At 34.3% G+C, this 20,685-nt stretch overlaps 3 protein-coding genes and 1 long non-coding RNA gene across 8 annotated transcripts in view; 3 read left to right on the top strand and 1 right to left on the bottom strand.

Moving 5' to 3' along the window:
* The window catches only part of LOC105662052 (uncharacterized), an 81,821-nt gene that overhangs the window by 37,409 nt on the left and 23,727 nt on the right, over positions 1 to 20,685 (bottom strand). The window lies entirely within an intron of this gene.
* Positions 3,349 to 5,537, top strand: LOC105662054 (uncharacterized). The gene is made up of 6 exons (XM_076533379.1): positions 3,349 to 3,404; positions 3,465 to 3,749; positions 4,009 to 4,131; positions 4,233 to 4,323; positions 4,430 to 4,575; positions 5,042 to 5,537. The coding sequence occupies exons 1-6, from the start codon at positions 3,349 to 3,351 to the stop codon at positions 5,187 to 5,189; spliced, it is 849 nt and encodes a 282-aa protein (XP_076389494.1). The 3' UTR covers positions 5,190 to 5,537.
* LOC105662055 (uncharacterized) lies at positions 14,042 to 14,580 on the top strand. The gene is made up of 2 exons (XR_013038696.1): positions 14,042 to 14,335; positions 14,446 to 14,580. It is a non-coding gene; the product is annotated as an uncharacterized LOC105662055 (long non-coding RNA).
* On the top strand, positions 16,160 to 17,633 carry LOC143264894 (uncharacterized). The gene is made up of 4 exons (XM_076534054.1): positions 16,160 to 16,241; positions 16,348 to 16,493; positions 17,093 to 17,225; positions 17,288 to 17,633. Exons 1-4 carry the CDS (start codon positions 16,197 to 16,199, stop codon positions 17,336 to 17,338), a joined length of 375 nt encoding a protein of 124 aa, XP_076390169.1. The 5' UTR covers positions 16,160 to 16,196; the 3' UTR covers positions 17,339 to 17,633.

Here is a 20,685-nt window from a genome sequence, read left to right as displayed (position 1 = left end):
CATTTATGTTCTATTGTTTCTGTATGAAATATATGTAATATTCGAGTTGGCAGCAGTGGGAGACAAAAGAATAAACGTGGAGTCTTCATCGTGGCGTCACAGTATAAAAAAGCACAGTAGGCTCACTCCGTGTCGGCACCTTTGATCTCATGACCAAAAGATCGCCATGTTGCTGGTTGTGCGCGGGCTCTAATTTGAAAGACACAAACAGAAAGAAAGAATGTTACTAAATATTTTAAAACAAAATAAGACTTTAGAGTAATAACTCACTTGATGGGAAGAAAGTTGGAGCTATTGTAATTATATGGTACATAAATTATTGTGTATATTTACAAATAATTAACACCTTTGTGTTTATTTTGTTGTACATATATATTAATTTATTTTTAACCCTTTCATTACGGGTGCCGCCTATAGGCTGCGGCCGCGCGACGGTCTGTGTGTACGGGTGCCGACTATAGGCGGCGGCCGCGCGACGACCTGTGTGTACGGCTGTTATATGTAAATAACTGAATATTTATACAATATACTCATTTTCATGTTTTTCCTATAATACGATGAAACAGTTGTTATGTAGCTCTTAAAAAAGTGTACATACAAGACAATCACAAAGTGGCGTTGAAAAGCATTAGTCCGAATATCGAAGACTACTGTCGCGCAAAGTGCACACTTCGCGACGCGGTGACCCGTTCAGTGGCGTCACTCCAGCAGAGCGGACTGCCGTAAGGAAAGGGTTAATTAAAATACAATTTCATCAAAATCATTGTATAAGAATACAGTTATTATATCTATATAATAATAAAGCCAAGAAGTTGTCTGGCTGCATCGCTCGCTACCTACCAGACCACCAAAACTACACTACTGCTAAAGAAAGCAAGCACACACACTTACCAACAACAAACAAGAACAGAGAGTTGGCGGCAAATATTTTTATTTAAATTACATTGATAAATGATAAAGGAATAATAGATGATTTTAAAAAATTTAAACCTAATCGTTGTTGACTTCAGTCAACGACTAATTGGCCTACTAGTATACAATAATTAATAAATACGTTATAAACGACGTTAGAAAAATATAATCTGATAATCATAATATTGACAAATGTGTATCCATCCTTGATCCATCAGTCATAATGTGATCTAGATGCTGAATTCTTCTTTTTCTTTCTTAATTTCAGTTGATTGATGTATACCTAAAAATATTTATGAATATTAATTAATTAATATAATGAATAAATAATAAATTCATGCACTCTCCCTTAAAAGCTATAATAAATACAAGATAAGTAACATAATAAACTAACCTTTCTACATCTTTCGGGAATCTAAACAAAGTTTCTTTTATTCCACGTTTTTCACTCGTTGTACTTTGATAGCCTTTTATACAACACCATTTTGCTTCACACTTTATATATATATATATATATAATAAATATATAATAAATATATAATAAATATATATATATATATATATATATATATATATTTATTTATTTATTTATTTATTTAAAAAAGTGGGTGACAAAAATAATGAGTATATGTGCTATTACCAGCTATTCGCAACCGCCATGTTGCTGGTTGTGCGATTCGGTCATGCGCGAGTGACAACTTTTGGGCCACTTTTGGGCAGAGTGAGCCTACTGTGCTTTCTTATACTGTAGTGGCGTGGCGCGTGGTGCGTTGTAATCCGTAAAGATTAAAATTATATTACAAGTTAAAAATATATTATTTAAAAAAACCCAACATTAGTATTATCGTAATATAAATTCTTATTATATTCTACTAATGACGAAGAAAATAAATTATCATTTATCAAAATGTAAAAAGATGTGTTACTTTTTAACATATTTTGTAAACACATGTAGTTTTTATACATCGTTTTGTACTATTAAATTCGGCACCCTAAAACATAAATTTTATCTACGCATGACATACCTCCATCTCTAATAAATTCTAATGTGTCCAACAAAATATGTCCTGCATCCCTAGCTTTGATGTCCAATTCCGACTCTTCGAAGTGAATATTGGCAACTTCATCGACTGAGGATTATTAACCCTTTCCTTACGGCAGTTCGCTCCGCTGGAGGGACGCCACTGAACGGGTCACCACGCCGCGAAGTGTGCACTTTGCTCGTCAGTAGTCTTCGATATTCGGGCTAACGTTACATAGCAACTGTTTCATCGTATTATAGGAAAAACATGAAAATGAGTATATTGTATAAATATTCAGTTATTTACATATAACAGCCGTACACACAGGTCGTCGCGCGGCCGCCGCCTATAGTCGGCACCCGTACACACAGGTAGTCGCGCGGCCGCCGCCTATAATCGGTACCCGTACACACAGGCGTGGCGCGGCCGCCGCCTATAGTCGGCACCCGTACACACAGGCGTCGCGCGGTCGCCGCCTATAGGCGGCACCCGTAATAAAAGGGTTAATGAATACCTGCTCTCGTGGACTCACACTTCGTAGAAGTACGAAGGATTAATGTTACTCGGTAGACGTAGACCAACTGAGAGCAACCTGCACAATATCCTCCCTCGTAACCTCGTATTGCATAAGACTATAAAAATTTAATTTTGATCAGAAAGTTTTCTTCTCTCGCCGTTTCTTTCACCCCATAATTTTCTTAATAACGCTACTGTAACATTACGCTGCAGCTGCAGATCTCCATACTCGCACCCTACCTTTCTATGAATAAGTAATTCCACAGTTGCGAAACCTGTCAATCACTCTGTTGCGTAGAAAGAATTTTTCTAATATTCCGCTTGAAAATCTTTTAAAGAGGTAATATTTGCAAAGGGTGAGGTGAAATGAAGGGTAGCTAGGTAACAGCTAGATCAGTAGTGTTTGAGCCGCTACACGCGATGGTAGAAATAAATAGTTACTACAAGTGGTGTACTATCTTTCTGTCCATGATTGGACTTTGGCCGTACTGCAACAAAAGATTTCAACTCTTGCATAATGGTATTATCAGCCTCATTACTTGGGCATCTGTAATATGCCAGGTATAGATTATCAAAATTAATTTACGTACTATTTGAAATATTTGTAAGAGCTTTCTGAATGTCTTAGCATTTTTCTACTAATACCTAACAATCCTAATATCTTCTTCAGCTTGCAGCTATCCTCGCTATAGACAGAGATCTGTTTCGGCAACTTAGGGGTATACCAATTACAGCAATGGCAATAGCCGCGTTTACAAAATATCACGCAACCTGGTATCAAATTAACTACGTAAGTCACATATAGAGATTGAATTTACGTTTACGAATTCTTATAAATATTATTGTAACATGCAGGTAAAGGCACAAGTAAATCAAATCAGACTTGACTGGGAGACGAATGACGTTGAAGTACTTCGAATTATGCAGATTTACGCATTTTATGGAAAAAGACTCGTAATACTTTTTGCGAGTAAGAAAAGTTTTAACAACCGTGTAATTTCGATATGATTTCAGCTTATATATAAAATGTTTTACAGCATTTTTTTATCCAGGATTGAGTATAGTAATACTATACCATATTTCACCTGTCATTTTGGATGTAATTGTGCCCTTAAATGAATCTCGCCCAATAAAGTTTTCAACTGATCTTGAGTTCTGGATTGAAGAAGAGCAATATCCCATTCTCAACATTAGCCTATTTTGTCTAGTGGTGATCGTGGATGTAGCCGTACTGGTTGGGACAGAATCATTCTCGATTATGATCTGCTTGCATACAGCTGGTTTATTTGATGTTGCAAGGTTGGGCTCAAATATATTGCGTTTATCATCCATAAAATGCATGTATTCATAAATCGATTGAAACAATGATTTTTTTATATATATGAGAATATTTATAGCGAGAAATGAATGATTTAGCATTCAATACCGTATTCGTTTTTAATATTCGTGTCCCTTAGTCTTCAATGAATTAAACCATGTTGTTTAGATAACTTATATACTTATTATCCTCTACTATCTGCACCACATTTTTTCGAAAGTTCTCATCTTTCATTTTCAGTTATTATTTCGAAAAAGCTGTGCTTTTAGAGTCCGTATCATCATATCGTCCACGAAAGATTAAGGATAAAGAATCTATCAATCATATAGCTACTGGTGTACTTTTTCATCTTAGGTGTCTTCAGTAAGTACTTACAAATAGGTGTTGGCCTGCAGCATTTTTAAGGTCTGCATTTCTCATATTCACCACAATATTCCGCGTAATTAATACGCTTATCTTTAAAGGGATGTACACGACACAGCCGAAAGGTGCAAAGCGGTATACAGTTTCATCACCATACTGGGTGTTATTACTGCAAGCATCAGTTTGTTTTGCGTGAGTAATTTATACAGCATAGTTTTTTTGTCAATTGACATGCGGATAATTCTCTTTTCTAAAAAACAAGTGCAACAGGATTTTTAAATTGTTCTGTTTGTTCAAGCTTTCTGTGATGGTACTTCAGTTATCAGATATAAGGGAGACTATATTCTTTGTCTTGGTATTGATTGCTACATTTGGATACATGTTTTGGTTGAGTCTGGCAGTCCAATACGTAATTGACAGCGCTGACAGTATGCCTCTAAAGACGTAAATGTCTTCGAATATTATGTATACCAAATTCTTCCTGCTGACTACGTGTTGATCGCTAAGTAGTCATATTATAGTAACACACGTCTTTATATTTAAATGCAGTGCACAATGTATCAAAATCTTTCACATCCGTTAATAACAGAGTTACTATCGTTGACACATATATTTCGAAATTTTGTAGATATTGTTGTGAAACAGTGCAAGACAAATTACTAACATTTTTGTGTCAACTCGTATCTTCATACGTGATTAAAAATATTAACACGTTCAATATCTCATTGTATTGATCATTTATTTTCAAAATGTTCTAAGACTGGCGATAGACTCAAGCGCAAGCCGCGTGTAATGCACGTCGGTGTGAATGTGATAATGAACATTACTGCGCCCTTTCTTTCAACCAACACTTTTTGAGCCGTACCAGGTTTCGTTCAATATAGCAATACACTGTTGTCTATATTTATAGGTACAATACGAACTGGTATGAAACGTCTATAGCCACGCAAAAATTATTGCAGATGATTATACTAAAAAGCAACAAAAGTGTCTCGCTCAACTTTTTCTCCATCTTGACTCCGTCAATCGGATGCTTCGCTATGGTATATAAATACTAATTACTATAGAAAAATCAATACTAATGTAAACAATCCTCATTTTTTAGTTTGTGAGGGTATCAGTATCCTACTTTACTGTCCTGCTGTCTTTGCAATAAATTTGTCCAACTGTTTGGCAAAGTGTGTCAGAAGCGATTATTAGTGCAATATAGTGAGAACAATGATGTCAATTTGTTGTTGTATTTTGTCGTGTGCAATCATTTCTTACCTGCAACCTTAACGTTATAATGTTAACTGTCTTCGTCTTTAGTATTTATTTTGGAATTGAACCTCTTTATCTTCTGTGTTCTTCGTATAATTATAATATGATCTAATTACATGTACTCACATCACCTTCACCAGTCATCCGAACGCTCCAACCACTTGTTTGCGCACGAACGTGTGCTCTGCTTTCGGAGAACGAAGCCGACTGACAAAAATCGCTGAATATCCTCCCTCGTGAGCTCGTATCGCATAAAAAGTATAACAATTTAACTTTGCTCAAAAAACTTTCTTCTCATATTTCATCTGTTACTCTATCATTTTCACAATGATATTATTATACCACCACGCTACAGTTTGACTCTGCCATAATAGCGTCATTGGCCTCGTTACATGGGCATTCTTAATATCACAGGTGTGGGTTATCAAGTTTGTTTCACGAACTATATTACGAGGAGAAATAAAGTTTTTTAGCAAAGTCATAGAACATTAAATATCGATCAAACACGTTCAGATCATCGGTTGCTAATTCGAGAGATTATTGGATGAAGTAGATCAAGAACAATATTATTGGAGATAAAAGCGATATAAGAGCGATACACGAATTAGCATTAACATTTGTCTCCATGTTTCGATTCAATTTTGTTCTCTAATCTTCTTCTCACGTAATTTTGATTGTATTTTGTATCGTTCTTAAATAAATAGTTTTTGTGCTTTGTATATAATTAATTACGACACTATTCGTCCACGAATCTCCTCGCCTTCAACAAATATTGCATGAGATCGTCCATGGCTAAAAGCATTTATGTGCACGCGTAGAGCAGTGACCCTATCCATTGAACACCTAGAGTGTTCGGCAAGAAAAGCGTTATCGTAATATTGAGAGTATAGAATCTGCTTGGGAGTGGTGATCTTTACCAGAACATTTAGAACACAAGCTGCTTGGATGTGGTAACAACAAGGAGGGGACGGTCGTTCCACAATTGCTAGACTGCCTGTGAGATCACTAGCGTTCAAAAGAGATACATAATTATTGCCAAGACAATATTTTGTATGCTCTACTTTATACTCCTGGGTTCCAAATAAAGTGTACAGGGTACGTTGATACGTATTGATTGCGCCGCTGTGTGTCAGCATATCGTTTAGGTGCGAACGTCGATCAACAAAAAACTGACACTTTGCAACATCTGATTTTGATATTTCCGAAAGCATATAGATCAAAATGTGTGGGCCTCTTCGTTTGATGGCTGATATTGGCAAGTTGTCGGCGAGCCACTTGTATCAGCATTCGACACGGAGGTATGAGTATTATAAGGAAAAGCAGAACCTCAGGTCTCCTACTTTTTACATTTTCGAATGTACGAGGACAATCACAACATTTTGTTAATATAGTGTAGTTATAAGAATTATTACGATATAACAGACCAAAATTTTTGAATATACACTATATTTTTTGCAGTTTCTGATGTAACGTTTAAGAGCCCTAATAATATTCTTAGTTTTTAGCTTTCTTCGCTGTAGAGAGAAATCTGTTTCGGCTGCTATGGATAACATCGTTTATAATAATAGCAATGGATGGATTTACAAGATACATACCACATAACCTAGTATCATATCAATGATGTAAGTTGCTGAGAAAAATTGAATTAATGTAAATGGAACATTTATCTAAATATTATTATGAAATGCAGATAAACGGATTTCGAGATAAAATCAGGCTTGTTTAGTAGACGAATAATGAAGAGATACCTGAAATCATGCACGTACATGTTTTTCACGGAAAACGCCAAGTAATAATAATTATTGTAGCTGAGGACAATCTTGAATAATTTGAAATTTTGAAAGTGGTTTAGTGAATACATAGTACGTTTTTCAGGCTTTATTTACCCTTCAGTGTGTATGATGATACTGTATGGTATATCACCTATTATTTTCGATAAAATTTTATCATTAAATGAGAATCGCCCAGTAATTCTTCCATTAGATGCGGTATTCTTGATTGACGAAAAACAACATCTAATTATTAGCAGTTATTTGCTACATTTATTCGATTATTCGAAGTTGATAGGTAAGACCGTGTCTCAAATAAATCATGTAAATCATACATAAAATGCATGTCTCATTTGCATTCATTGAAACGATTATCTTGGAAATATTAAACGTTACATTTCAAATGTGAAATGACTGACATTAGTATATGCATTCATATACTATCCATTTGTAATTATGAGTTTCTCAAACCTTATAAGAATTGTCCTTCTTTTCCTAACAATTCTGAAAACTATGTGATTATTAATTTTCTTATATATTTTTTGACAGACATGTTTAATTAATTTAATAGAGTATTCTGTCCATGAGTGTAAAAATTTTATCCCGAGTACTGAGGGGATTCCCTACAGAATCAGACATGTCAGTGTTACTGTGTGAACGACCTGTATTTTTGTGTTACCAGTAAAAATGTATATTATTCCTCGAAAATGAGTGCTAAAGAAGATTGTCAACATAGGAAGGGTAAAAAAGAAACTTAAAGTGAGATATTTCACGGATGAAGCCCACCATAAAAGAAAACGCGTACCCCCATTTTGATCCATCATTTACGAATACAAATTTGCATAAAATTCGAACTGCATATAAAATAAACAATTAAATAAAGAGTCCAATTTTTTAAAATGTTATTTGGACAAATAATTCCCCTGCAATTTTCGTAATGGATGAAATTCCTCACTGAAATATGTACAATGTAAAGAAAAAGACACCCTCCTACACCTTCTACGTTTCCGAGATATTTAAGAAAATGTATTTTCAACCTCCGCCTTTGAAGGCTACTTTCACCTCGTCAACATGAATGTCCGCAGATTTAAAAAATTCGTGTCAAATAATATTCGAAAAACTGTCAAATATGTAAATTTCATTAAAATCCGTACGTGACACCTTAATGATGTCCCTTGTATGAAGACTAATGCACTACTACTGGAGTTTTACTGCTTCTGAATACGCGCTCACTCTTCCAAGAAAGCAGATCTATTGCGGTATATTGATGAACATCTTCCCCTGTGTACTCACATTTCGTAGAAATATAAAAGACTGTTATTATTCGGCGGATCTATATCGACTGAGCGCAACCCGAACAGTATCCTCCCTCGAAACTTCGTATTGTATAAAAATATAAATATCTAACTTTGCTCAGAAAATTTTCTTCTCTCGTCTTTTCTTTTACCCCATCATTTTCTTAATGACGCTACTATAATATTACACTGCAGCTGCCGACCGTGTTACTCGCACACAGCTTTGTATGAATAAGTAATTCCACACACGTGCAACCTGTCAATCACTATGTTGCACAGAAAGAATTTTTGTTATATTTCACTTGAAAATCTTTCGAAGCGATAATATTTGCGAAGGGAGAGGTGAAGTAGAAGGTAGACATGTGACTCCGACATCAGTAGAGTTTGAGCCCTTGAACGAAATGGCAGAAATGAACAGCTATTACAAGTGGTGTAAGCTCTTTTTGTCGGTGTTAGGTCTTTGGCCGTACAGCACCAAGAAATTTCGACTTTTGCATAATGGCATCATCAGTATCCTTACATGGATATGTGTAATATCCCAGGTGGTGGGTTATCAAATTTGATTTACATACTATTTGATACGTTCCTGAATGTTTTCTGAATGTCTTTACATTTTTCGCCCAACGCTTGACAATCCAAACATTTTTCTTAGTTTGTAGCTATCTTTTATGACACCAATCTGTTTCGGCAACTTAGAAATATATCAATTGCAGCAATATCAGTAGCGGCGTTTACAAAGTACCACGCAACCTGGTATCGCATCAACGATGTAAGTCATGTATACAGATTGAGTTCATGTTTACGAAACTATGCAATAAATATCATTGTGAACTGTAGATGAAGGCATATCTAGATCAAATCAGACTTGACTGGGAGACGAATAACATTGAGGTACTTCGAATTATGCAAATCTACGCATTTCACGGAAAACGCATCAATATGCTTTTTACCAGTAAGATAAATATTAAAAAATTTTTTATTTCGATACTGTTTCAGCTTACATATAGAACATATTTCAGCTCTCTTTTACCCACTATTATTTATAATGATATTATACCATATTTCGCCCATTATTTTGGACGACATCGTGCCCTTAAATGTGTCTCGTCTAAAAAAGTTTCCATTTGATAACGCATTCCTGATTAACGAAGAGCAACATCCTATTTTCAACGCTGTTCTGCAGTATGTATCACTGATCGTGAACATAACCATATTAGTTGGAACAGAATCATATATGATCATGAAGAGCTTGCATGTCGCTGGTTTATTTCGTATTGCAAGGTTAGACTGCGTTCGAATTATATCGTACTTATTAGGCATTAAATATATTTCTATATCGATGTATTTCTAACTCGATCGAAACAAGGATCTGTTCAAGTACAGATGAATGTTTGTACCGTGAAGTAAATGATTTAGTATTGAATACTCTATTCATTTTTAATATTCAAATTTCATAAACTTCAATAAATTATATTACGTTGTTCGGATCGTTGCAAAAATAGTTTCGCTATCACGTTTAATTGGCAAAGTGCGAATATCCACTTACGAACTGCAAACATGAACAGGATAAACAGTTTTACAACATAAAGTACATAATTGCGGCAGTTTCCAACGATTAATATACAATTTTTAAAACCGTGAAATAAAACATACCGTTCAAAACTTTAGAAGGAACAGCACATTTTCAAGACTGTTTAATGTTAGATTTATCCGAATGATATGAGCTTTGAAAATAAGAATCTGTATGATTATGGCAAGTAATCTTACATTCTCATTATCTTGTACTATCTAAACCACACTTGTATAATGCTATTCACTGTTATTTTCAGTTATTATTTCGAAAAAGCTGTTCTTGCGGAATCCGTAGCATCATATCATCTGCGAAGTTGTACAAAAAACGAAACTGTCAGTTGCCTAGCTATTGGTATATTGGTTCATGGAAGGGCACTTCAGTAAGTACTTACTAATGGGTTGGCCTACTGCACTTTTAAGGTATACACCATTTCATGTTTATCCTTCAAGGAGATTACATAAGGAAAGCGAAAAGGCCAAAGTGGAATACAGTATCCTCACCATGCTGGGAATGATTGTTGTGAGCGTTAGTTTGTTTTGCGTGAGTAATTTATTGACATAAACATTATTCTCTTCCCTAAAAACAAGCGCAATAGAATTTTTTGTTTTGTGTGTTCAAGCTTTATGTGACGGTGCTTCAATTATCAGATATCAGGGAGACTTTATTTTCTGCCGCGTTATTGATTGCTATACTTGGATACATGTTTTGGTTAAACCTTGCAGTCGAATACATAATTGATAGCGCCAGCAGCATCTCTATGACGACGTAAATGTCTTGGAATATTATGTGTATCAACCTTTTTTTGCTGACTTTTAACGTGTTGATTGCTAAGTAGTCATAAAATAGTAATACACGCCTTTACACTTAAATGCGACACTTATTTTACCAAAATCCCTCTGTGCCACTAATAACTAGTAAGAATTGCAGACATATTTATTTCAAAGATGTGCAGATATTTCTGTCAAACAGTGCAAAATAAATTGTTCATACTTTTCTATAAACCCGTATCTTGATATGTAACTGAAAATATTAATGAGCCATTGAAGTGCATTTTTTTAATTAAGACCTTTCTAGTCGTACCAGATTTCATTCAGCATAGAAATGCGTTGTCCTCTTTATTTACAGGTACAGTACCAACTGGTACGAAACGTCTGTAGTAACGCAAAAATTATTGCAAATTATTATACTGAAAAGCAACAAAAGCGTCGCATTCAGCTTTTTCTCCGTCATTAGTCCGTCAATCGCAAATTTCGCAGTGGTATGTCAGTACTATCATCTACTAAAAATGATATTCTCTATTCAATCCTTATTTTTCAGGTTTTAAAAGCAGCAATATCCTGCTTTACTGTGTTGTTGTCATTACAGTGACTCTACTTGTATGACAAAATGAAAATCAGTAAGATGCGAATAATCTACAGTTTGTTTCCTTATCATGTACATTTTTTTTTATTTACTCATTCTCGTAAGCGTTAATGTTTTTTGAACATATCCTCATGCAACTAATAAAATGAGTCAGCTGGATTGTCCTGCTTCGGACTCTGTATGCTTAAATAAATTAATCTTACATTCTCGTTATTCTGTACCATCTATTCCGCTTTTCTGACAAGGCTTTAATCTATCATTCTTAGTCTTTTCTTCGAGAATGCCGTTCTTGCAGAATCATCCGTATCATATCTTCCGCGAAATTGCAGAAGTAATGAAACTATCGATTACACAATTACCGGTACTACAATACATCGAATGGCACTTCAGCAAGTATTTTCTTTATACATATGTACTAACCGATTTCGCCCCACGATAATCTTAACTTTTAAACCAGGGTTTTCCGCCTTCTTTTTGCATTCACATTTTTGCAAAAAGTGGTCTTCCTTGACATAGTTGCATTTGTTTCTATGAAAAACATTATACAGAAAAATCATAGTACAAGCAATTGCTGAAATATTGCTTAAAATTTAACATTTAAACAATGAATATTTATCAGCTTTTCGGCTAGCAAATTAATTTTGCATCCTTTCTCTTATTTTAGTTACGTTTATTGTGTTCGAGCGAATTACTATCTACATTCCACTTCTGGAATGTAAAATATATGTATTTGAAAAAAAATTGTTAGTTGTCATTATGTATTTATGCAATAATTTTAGTATATTTTTTCCGCATATGTATTTTATGATTTGGTACTAACTACATGAGATAGTCTTATTATATACACAAATAAAAAATTAATTATGAATTGCATTAATAAATTGTGGCTGCAATCAATGTAAAATTGTATCAGTCTAAAGAGTGATTATGCATAAGGCGTAGGAAAACGCCTCGCTGACTTCTGGCCAAAAATACGCATTTTTCGTATTCATCGTAATATTTTACTTAACTGATTAAGTATATTTTTGAAGATTTGTACGTGATTTAAACAACCACTGCAATATATCGTACGTTCCCACCATTATCTTTAGTGTGATTGCCTTAAGCTGTCATTTTTTTTTGCGTGAGTAATTCACATTGTATCACTTTATATCAGTTGGCATGGATATAACTTTTTTTCTCAAAAAAATCCCGAATAAGAATTTAGAAAATATTCTGTTTGTTAAAGCTGTATCAAACGGTGTTTCAACCAGCAGATTGTAAAGAGACAATCTTGTCTGTGTTTCTAATCAATTCTTCATTGGGATACATGTTTTGGATGAATTTTGCAGCTGGAAACATGATCGGTTCAGCTGAAAATATCTCTATAACAACGTAAATGTATTCAAATGTTATTTGTACAAAATCATTTTATCTAGTTTTTAATGTGTCGATTGCCATTTACTCATATGTTTATTATGAACGGCTTTCTGTTTATATTAGTAAAAATACGTAATGTCGACAGAGGAATTGGTATTACACTTTTCAGAAATATGGTACACATCTTCTACGGAATTTCAACTAACGTGACATGCATCTACAAAGTTTGAAACCAAGTAAATATTTGTAAAATTACAATTTCTTTATAGTTCTACAAATTTTTTTTCATTGATCTTTACCACTATTATCGAATATTCTATTTTCATTGTTGACACTGTTGTTGTACTCGTTTAAGGCATGCTATTTATTTGCAATGTTCAAGAGGTCATGTCATCCTTTATTACGCCATGTTAGAATGGCAGACTGTTTAATCGTCCGTCTTGAGATCCGACTTAACATGTTACTGTACTGTTAAAAAGAATTTCATTCAACTGACAGCTTTCAAATCATACTGGTTGTTTCAATGTATCGTTGTCTATAATTACAGCTATAATACCAACTGGTATGAAACGTCTATACGAACGCAGAAATTATTGCAGCTGATCATATTGAACAGTAACAGAGGTTTTACGTTCAATATCCTAAGTGTCTATGTTCCGTCGGTCGAAGGCTTTGCAGTGGTATGCTTAATACATATAACAGCCTCGAAAAACAATATTCTATATTGAATCCTTAGTTTTCAGCTTTTAAAGGCATCGGTATCCTACTTTACTGTTCTACTATCTTTGCAGTAAATCTTCTGATTACTTAACAAAACAAAAATCTGTAAGAAACGATTAATAGTCCAACTTACTCAGAACACTGACATTAACCTACTGTTGCTTTAATTTGCGGTACGCCATTACGTTTATTAACCAAGTCAGCTGCTATTCCACTTCGCTGCAATTTCGTATAACTGAACCTCGCTATATTAACCATTGGTAGTATAATTGTAACATAATATAAATTCGTGCACTTACATCATCTTTACCGGTCATCCTAACATTTCACAACATTTGTCTGCGTCTGAATAAAAGTTCTGTCTTCGGAGGATGTACACCGACTGAGAAAAATCGAACAGTATCCTCCCTCGTAAGTTCGTATTGCATTACAATATAAAAATTTAACTTGGCTCAACAAATTTTCTTCTCTTACTTCTTTAGTTACCCTATCATTTTCATAATGACACTATTATACCACCACGCTACAGTTACCACGCACCCTATCTTCATATGAATAAGTAATTCCACAGTCGCGAAACCTGTCAATCACTGTGTTGCATCGAAAGAATTTTTCTCATATTTCGCTTAAAAATCTTTCGAAGAGGTAACATTTGCAAAGGGTGAGGTGAAATGGAGGGTGGCTAGGTAACTGCGAGGTCAGTAGTTTTTGAGCTGCTACACGAGATGGAAGAAATAAATAGTTACTACAAGTGGAGTACCGTCTTTCTGTGGTCTGTTGGACTTTGGCCATACTGCAACAAGAAATTTCGACTCTTGCATAATGGCATCATCAGCCTCATTACTTGGGCATCTGTAATTTCTCAGGTATAGGATATCAAGATTAATTTACGTACTATTTAAAATATTTATGAAAGTTTTCTGAATGTCTTAACATTTTTCTACCAATACTCAACAAATTCTAATATCTTTTTTAGCTTGTAGCTATCTTCGGTGTAGAAAAAGACTTATTTCGGCAACTTAGGGATATATCAATTACAGCAATGGCAATAGCCGCGCTTACAAAATATCACGTCACCTGGTACGAGATCAACTACGTAAGTCACATATAGAGATTGAATTTACGTTTACGAATTCTTATAAATATTATTGTAACATGCAGGTAAAGGCACAAATAAATCAAATCAGACTTGACTGGGAGACGAATAACGTTGAAGTACTTCGAATTATGCAGATTTACGCATTTTATGGAAAACGACTCGTAATACTTTTTGCGAGTAAGAAAAGTTTTAACAACCGTGTAATTTCGATATGATTTCAGCTTATATATAAAATGTTTTACAGCATTTTTTTATCCAGGATTGAGTATAGTAATACTATACCATATTTCACCTATCATTTTGGATGTAATTGTGCCCTTAAATGAATCTCGCCCAATAAAGTTTTCAACTGATCTTGAGTTCTGGATTGAAAAAGAGCAATATCCCATTCTCAACATTAGCCTATTTTGTCTAGTGGTGATCGTGGACGTAGCCGTACTGGTTGGGACAGAATCATTCTCGATTATGATCTGCTTGCATGTAGCTGGTTTATTTGATGTTGCAAGGTTGGGCTCAAATATATTGCGTTTATCATCCATAAAATGCATGTATTCATAAATCGATTAAAACAAAGATTTTTTGATATATTTGAGAATTTTTGTAGCGAAAAAATAATGATTTGGCGTTAAATACTGTATTCGTTTTTAATTTTCGTGTCCCATAATCTGCAATGGATTACACAATGTTGTTTGAATCACTCTAAATACTGTGTAGCTATTTATTTTCTTTATAATACTCTCGGCTGCATTTTTAATTAGGAGAGTATAAAGCCCCAATCACGTATTTCAAAGATGAACAGGACAAATAGTTCTATAATTTATATATTTACGCCAATTTCCAACAGTTATATTCAATTTCTAAAGAAATGAAATGATACAAACTGCGATGAACTTTGTTGTGGAAGTAGTATACTTTTTCCTGTATCGATTATTTTTTTTCTTGATTACCCACTTACTAAAACCTTAAATCATGCGTTCGCTATTGTTTAATGTAAAGAATATTGTAAGGTAAAGCAACTGTTTTGAAAATAAGAATGTATGGCTATATCAAGTAAACTTATGTTCTCAGTATCCTCTACTATCTATACCATACGCTGTAGAGTGTTCTGATCTTTCATTCTCAGTTATTATTACGAGAAAGCTGTTCTTTCGGAATCCGTACCATCATATCGTCCACAAAACAGTAAGAATAAAGAAATAGTCAGTTATATAGCTACTGGTGTATTTTTTCATCGAAAGGCCCTTCAGTAAGTACTAACAAATTGGTGTTGGCCTACTGCACTTTTAAGGTCAGCGTTTCATGTACAGTCAGTGTAAAAAGTATTCGTACAGTAATTAATTTCAACAAAAATGTTGTGAAACGTCATTTATTAACAAAATTTGAACAAATAAAAAATACATACACATTCTTACATAGAATACATAGACATCTAAGAATATGTATGTATTTTTTATTTGTTAAAATTTTGTTAATAAATGACGTTTCACAACATTTTTGTTGAAATTAATTACTGTACGAATACTTTTTACACTGACTGTATTCACCACAGTGTTCCGTGTAATTAATACGCTTGTTTCTGAAGGACTGTTCATGACGCAAACGAAAGGTGCAAAGTGTCGTACACTTTCATGGTTCTACTGGGTATTATTAGCGCGAGCATCAATTTGTTTTGCGTGAGTAATTTATACAGCATAGTTTTATTATCAATTGACATGGACATAATTCTCTTTCTTAAAAAACAGGCGCAACAGGATTTTCAAATTGTTTTATTTGTTCAAGCTTTCTGTGACAGTATTCCAATTGTCAGACATCGGAGAGGCTATATTCTCTGTCTTGGTATTGCTTGCTACATTTGGATACATGTTTTGGATGAACCTGGCAGTCGAATACATTATTGATAACGCTAGCAGTATCCCCATAAAGACGTAAATTTCTTGGAATATTATGTGTACCAAGTTTTCCCTGCTGACTTTGTGTCGATCGCTAAGTAGCCATATTTTAATAACACACGTCTTTACATTTAAATGTGATATACAGTGAATAAAAATCTTTCTCATCCGTTAATAACAAAGTTTCCATCGTTGACATACATTTTTCGAAATTTGTAGGTATTGTTGTCAAACAGTGCAGGTCAAATTACTAACGTTTTTTTATAAATCCGTACCTTGATATGTGACTAAAAATAGTAACACATTCATGCCGGCGCTGATTTTTATGATTCGTACTATAAGGCGGCGCAGGTACTCACGTATAATATTATTTCATCTGGCGATCTCGCTTTCTCTGTTTTACCTCATATGGCGGCGCAAATATCCAAACGCCCTACGCCGCAATTTTGATATATTGGTTATTTATTTTCAAAATTTTCTAAAATTTGTAATAGACACGACCGCAAACCGCGTGTAATATACGCCAACGTGAATGTGATAGTGAACCATTACAGTGCTATTCCTTTCAACTAATACTTTTTGAGCCGTTCCAGGTTTCGTTCAACATAGCAATATACCGTTGTTTATATTCACAGGTACAATACGAACTGGTATGAAACGTCTATAGCCACGCAAAAATTATTGCAGATGATTATACTAAAAAGCAACAAAAGTGTCTCGTTCAATTTTTTCTCCATCTTGACTCCGTCAATCGGATGCTTTGCTATGGTATGTGAATATTAACTACAATAGAAAAGTCAATATTAATGTAATGAATCCTCATTTTTCAGTTTGTGAGGGTATCAGTTTCCTACTTTACTGTTCTGCTGTCTTTGCAGTGAATCTGTCCAACTGTTTGGCAAAAAGTGAAAGTGTATAAGAAACGATTGTCAGTGCAATCGGAACAGTGATGTGAATTCGTTCTTGTTGTATTTTGTCGTGTGTAATTATTACTCACTTGCAATCTTAAAGTTATAATGTTGGCTGTCTTCATCTTTTGTTTCTATTTCGGAACTGAGCCTCTTTATCTTTTGTATTCTTCATATAATTATAATATGACATAACTACATGTGCTCACATCATCTTCCCTAGTCATCCTAACACTCCAAACACTTGTTTGCGCACGAACGTGTGCTCTGTTTTCGGAGAACGTAAACCGACTGACAAAAATCGCAGAATATCCTCCCTCGTAAACTTGTAGCGCAAAAAAATATAACTAGGAGTACTGCCCATAGTGGAGTCTGAGCGAGGCGAAACGTAACTGACGCTGACCGAATAAATGTTTTTGCAAACTTACACCCGGTTTATCAAGAAAATATTCATTTTTTTAAACAATCAGTGAGGGCGCTGCTGATAGCAAGACTTTAATAATAAATTAAATTCACTCAAAGCCGACATATAGTCACTTCGATTCATCAGTCTAATTAAGACAAACAATATTGAATTTACTTATCTAGATAAATTTTTCTATTAACTAACAATTTTTTATTATCCCGACTCCTAAGTCGTCTCTAAATTCTCGGAAAAGTTTCTCGAATATTGCCTTTAGAACCTATGCTAGGCCAAAAAGATTAACGCGTCACTTCCTTAATTCCTCTGAAGAAAAAGCCGGGTTAGGATATTCGCCTAATTAATTAAACTGGTCCTTTCGACCTTCTTAGAACCTCAAATAGTCTAATGAGACGTTCACCAAGGAAAAAAATTCACATTTCTGCTATTTCTAGTGAAAAGACCTCGTTCTGGGCTAAAATTAAGTCTAACTCCTTTAATTTTTATTCGATTTCGCTCAATATTGAACTTAGAGTTGTTTTTATTTAGATCTTGAAATGTATGAAGTTTCAAGGCTTTATCTATGATGATTCTCGAGAAAAGTGCATTACATGAGTCGAAGTATAGTCGAAAAAAAATTTAACTTCGGTCAAAAAATTTTCTTCTCTTGTTTCTTCGGTTACCCTGTCACTTTTATAGTGACACTATAGTGAAACTTATTGTACCACCACGCTTGTTATAATTTTTGCCTGCCAGGCCGACGCCCGACGCATAGATTTTTGAAAAGGATATGGAGGAGATTAATGTAGAAGGCCAAATGTATGGTGCAGACATCGCTGATTAAAGGTATATAACAAATTTCTCATGCTGAATGGCAATCAAAACTTAAAACGCGATTTTCTCATAATCACTTTATTTTAACTGGACGGATACATAACTCGAAAAGATTTTAACTAATCAACTTGAAATTTTGTGGAGAGGTGCAAAATAACATAACTCAGTGAACATCGTACGGGTTTTTTTTATTAATTAACTACTTAACTTTTTATTAACAATAATGCTAAATTTTCTGTCGTTTTTCCAAATTTTTCTTCATATCTACACTAAATTAACAATTATTAACATTTTTAAATTTTCGTACGATGTTTCATAGGTTTTGGTATATAATACGAAAAAATCTTAATTGAAAGAATTCGTGCCTTCAGGGAGTGTACAGCAGAGTGGTTTGTTTGGTAGTTGGAAATAGTTGGAGGCAGTTTATGTAATATTAAATTCTAATAATATTGTCTAACGGTGAAACAACAAACGACATGTAATATTGTACAATTGTCAAAAACGTTGCAAATGGTATCACAAAAGGGAGTTATTGTCTTCGAAAATAAATCTGAACCCTTTGTGCCGTAAAAAGTAGAAGAAATTGTATATGTAATAATCATTGTTAAATTGCAATAAAGCAAAAATTCTGAAAACGCGTATCTCCGTTTTGATCCATATTTTACGAATACAAATTTGCACAAAAATCGAACTGCATATAAAATAAAAAGTTAAATAAAAAGTTGAATTTTTAAAAATATTATTTTGACAAACAATATGTCCCGAAATTTTTGTAATTAACTAAATTTCTTGAAAATACTCGATTTAAATGAAAAGGAACCCTCCTATACTTTCTAGTTCTCGAGATATTTAAAAAAATGTTCATTCAACCTCCGCCTTTGAGGACTATTTTCAACCCCTTAACATGAATGTCAGCAGATACAAGAAATGCATGTCAAATAATATTCGAAAAGCTACCAAATATGTAAATTTTATAAAATCCGTACATGACACCTTAGTGTTGTCACTTATATGTAGACTAATACATTACTACTGATGCTTTACTGCTTCTGAACACGCGCTCTCTCTTCCTCGAAAGCAAATCTACTGGTGACTATTAGTAAAAATCATCCCTCGTACACTCACATTTCGTAAAAGTATAGAAGACTAATATTATTCGGCGGATGAAAACCAACTGAGTACAACCTGAACAGAATCCTCCCTCGTAACCTCGTATTGCATAAAAATATAGATATCTAACTTTGGTCAGAAAATTTTTTTCTCTCGCCGTTTCTTTTACCCCATCATTTTCTTAATAATACTACTGTAACATTAAGCAGCAGCTGCCGATCGCGATACTCGCACCCTATCTTCATATGAATAAGTAATTCCACAGTCGCGAAACCTGTCAATCACTGTGTTGCGTCGAAACAATTTTTCTGATATTTCGCTTAAAAATCTTTCAAAAAGGTAATATTTGAGAAGGTTTAGGTGAAATGGGGGGTAGATAGACTCGGAGATCAGTATAGTTTAAGCCACTGCACGCGATGGCAGAAATGAATAGCTATTACAAGTGGTGTATGTTCTTTTTGTCGGTGATAGGACTTTGGCCGTATAGCAGCAAGAAATTTCGACTCTTGCAAAATGGTATCGTCAGTCTCGCTTCTGGGTTATCTGTAATCTGCCAGGTATGGGTTATCAAATTCGTTTCCCGAATTAATCGATACGTACATTAACGTTTCGACGTTTTTGAAGGAACGCCTAACAACACTAGCTATTTTTAGTTTTTAGCTTACTTCACTGTGGAGAGAAACCTTATTCGTCTGCTCAAGTTAACATCACTTATATCAATGACATTGATCACGTTCACGAGATACCATTTTGCCTGGTATCAGATTGATCAAGTAAGCATATTGAGACTGAATTCATGTTTACGGATCATTCACATAAGTGTCGTTGTAAAATGCAGATGAAAGAATTTCTAGATCAGATCAGCTTTGATTGGAAGATTAATAATGACGAAATACTTGGAATTATGCAGACACACGCCTTTTTTGGAAAACGTTTTGTAATTACTTTTGCGGGTAAGAAAAATCGTAAAGAGTTT

The sequence above is a fragment of the Megachile rotundata genome, chromosome 7 (genome assembly GCF_050947335.1).
Source record: "Megachile rotundata isolate GNS110a chromosome 7, iyMegRotu1, whole genome shotgun sequence".
Classification (NCBI taxonomy): domain Eukaryota; kingdom Metazoa; phylum Arthropoda; class Insecta; order Hymenoptera; family Megachilidae; genus Megachile; species Megachile rotundata.
Note: the sequence above shows the minus strand (reverse complement) of the source record. Positions and strands in the feature narration are given on the sequence as shown.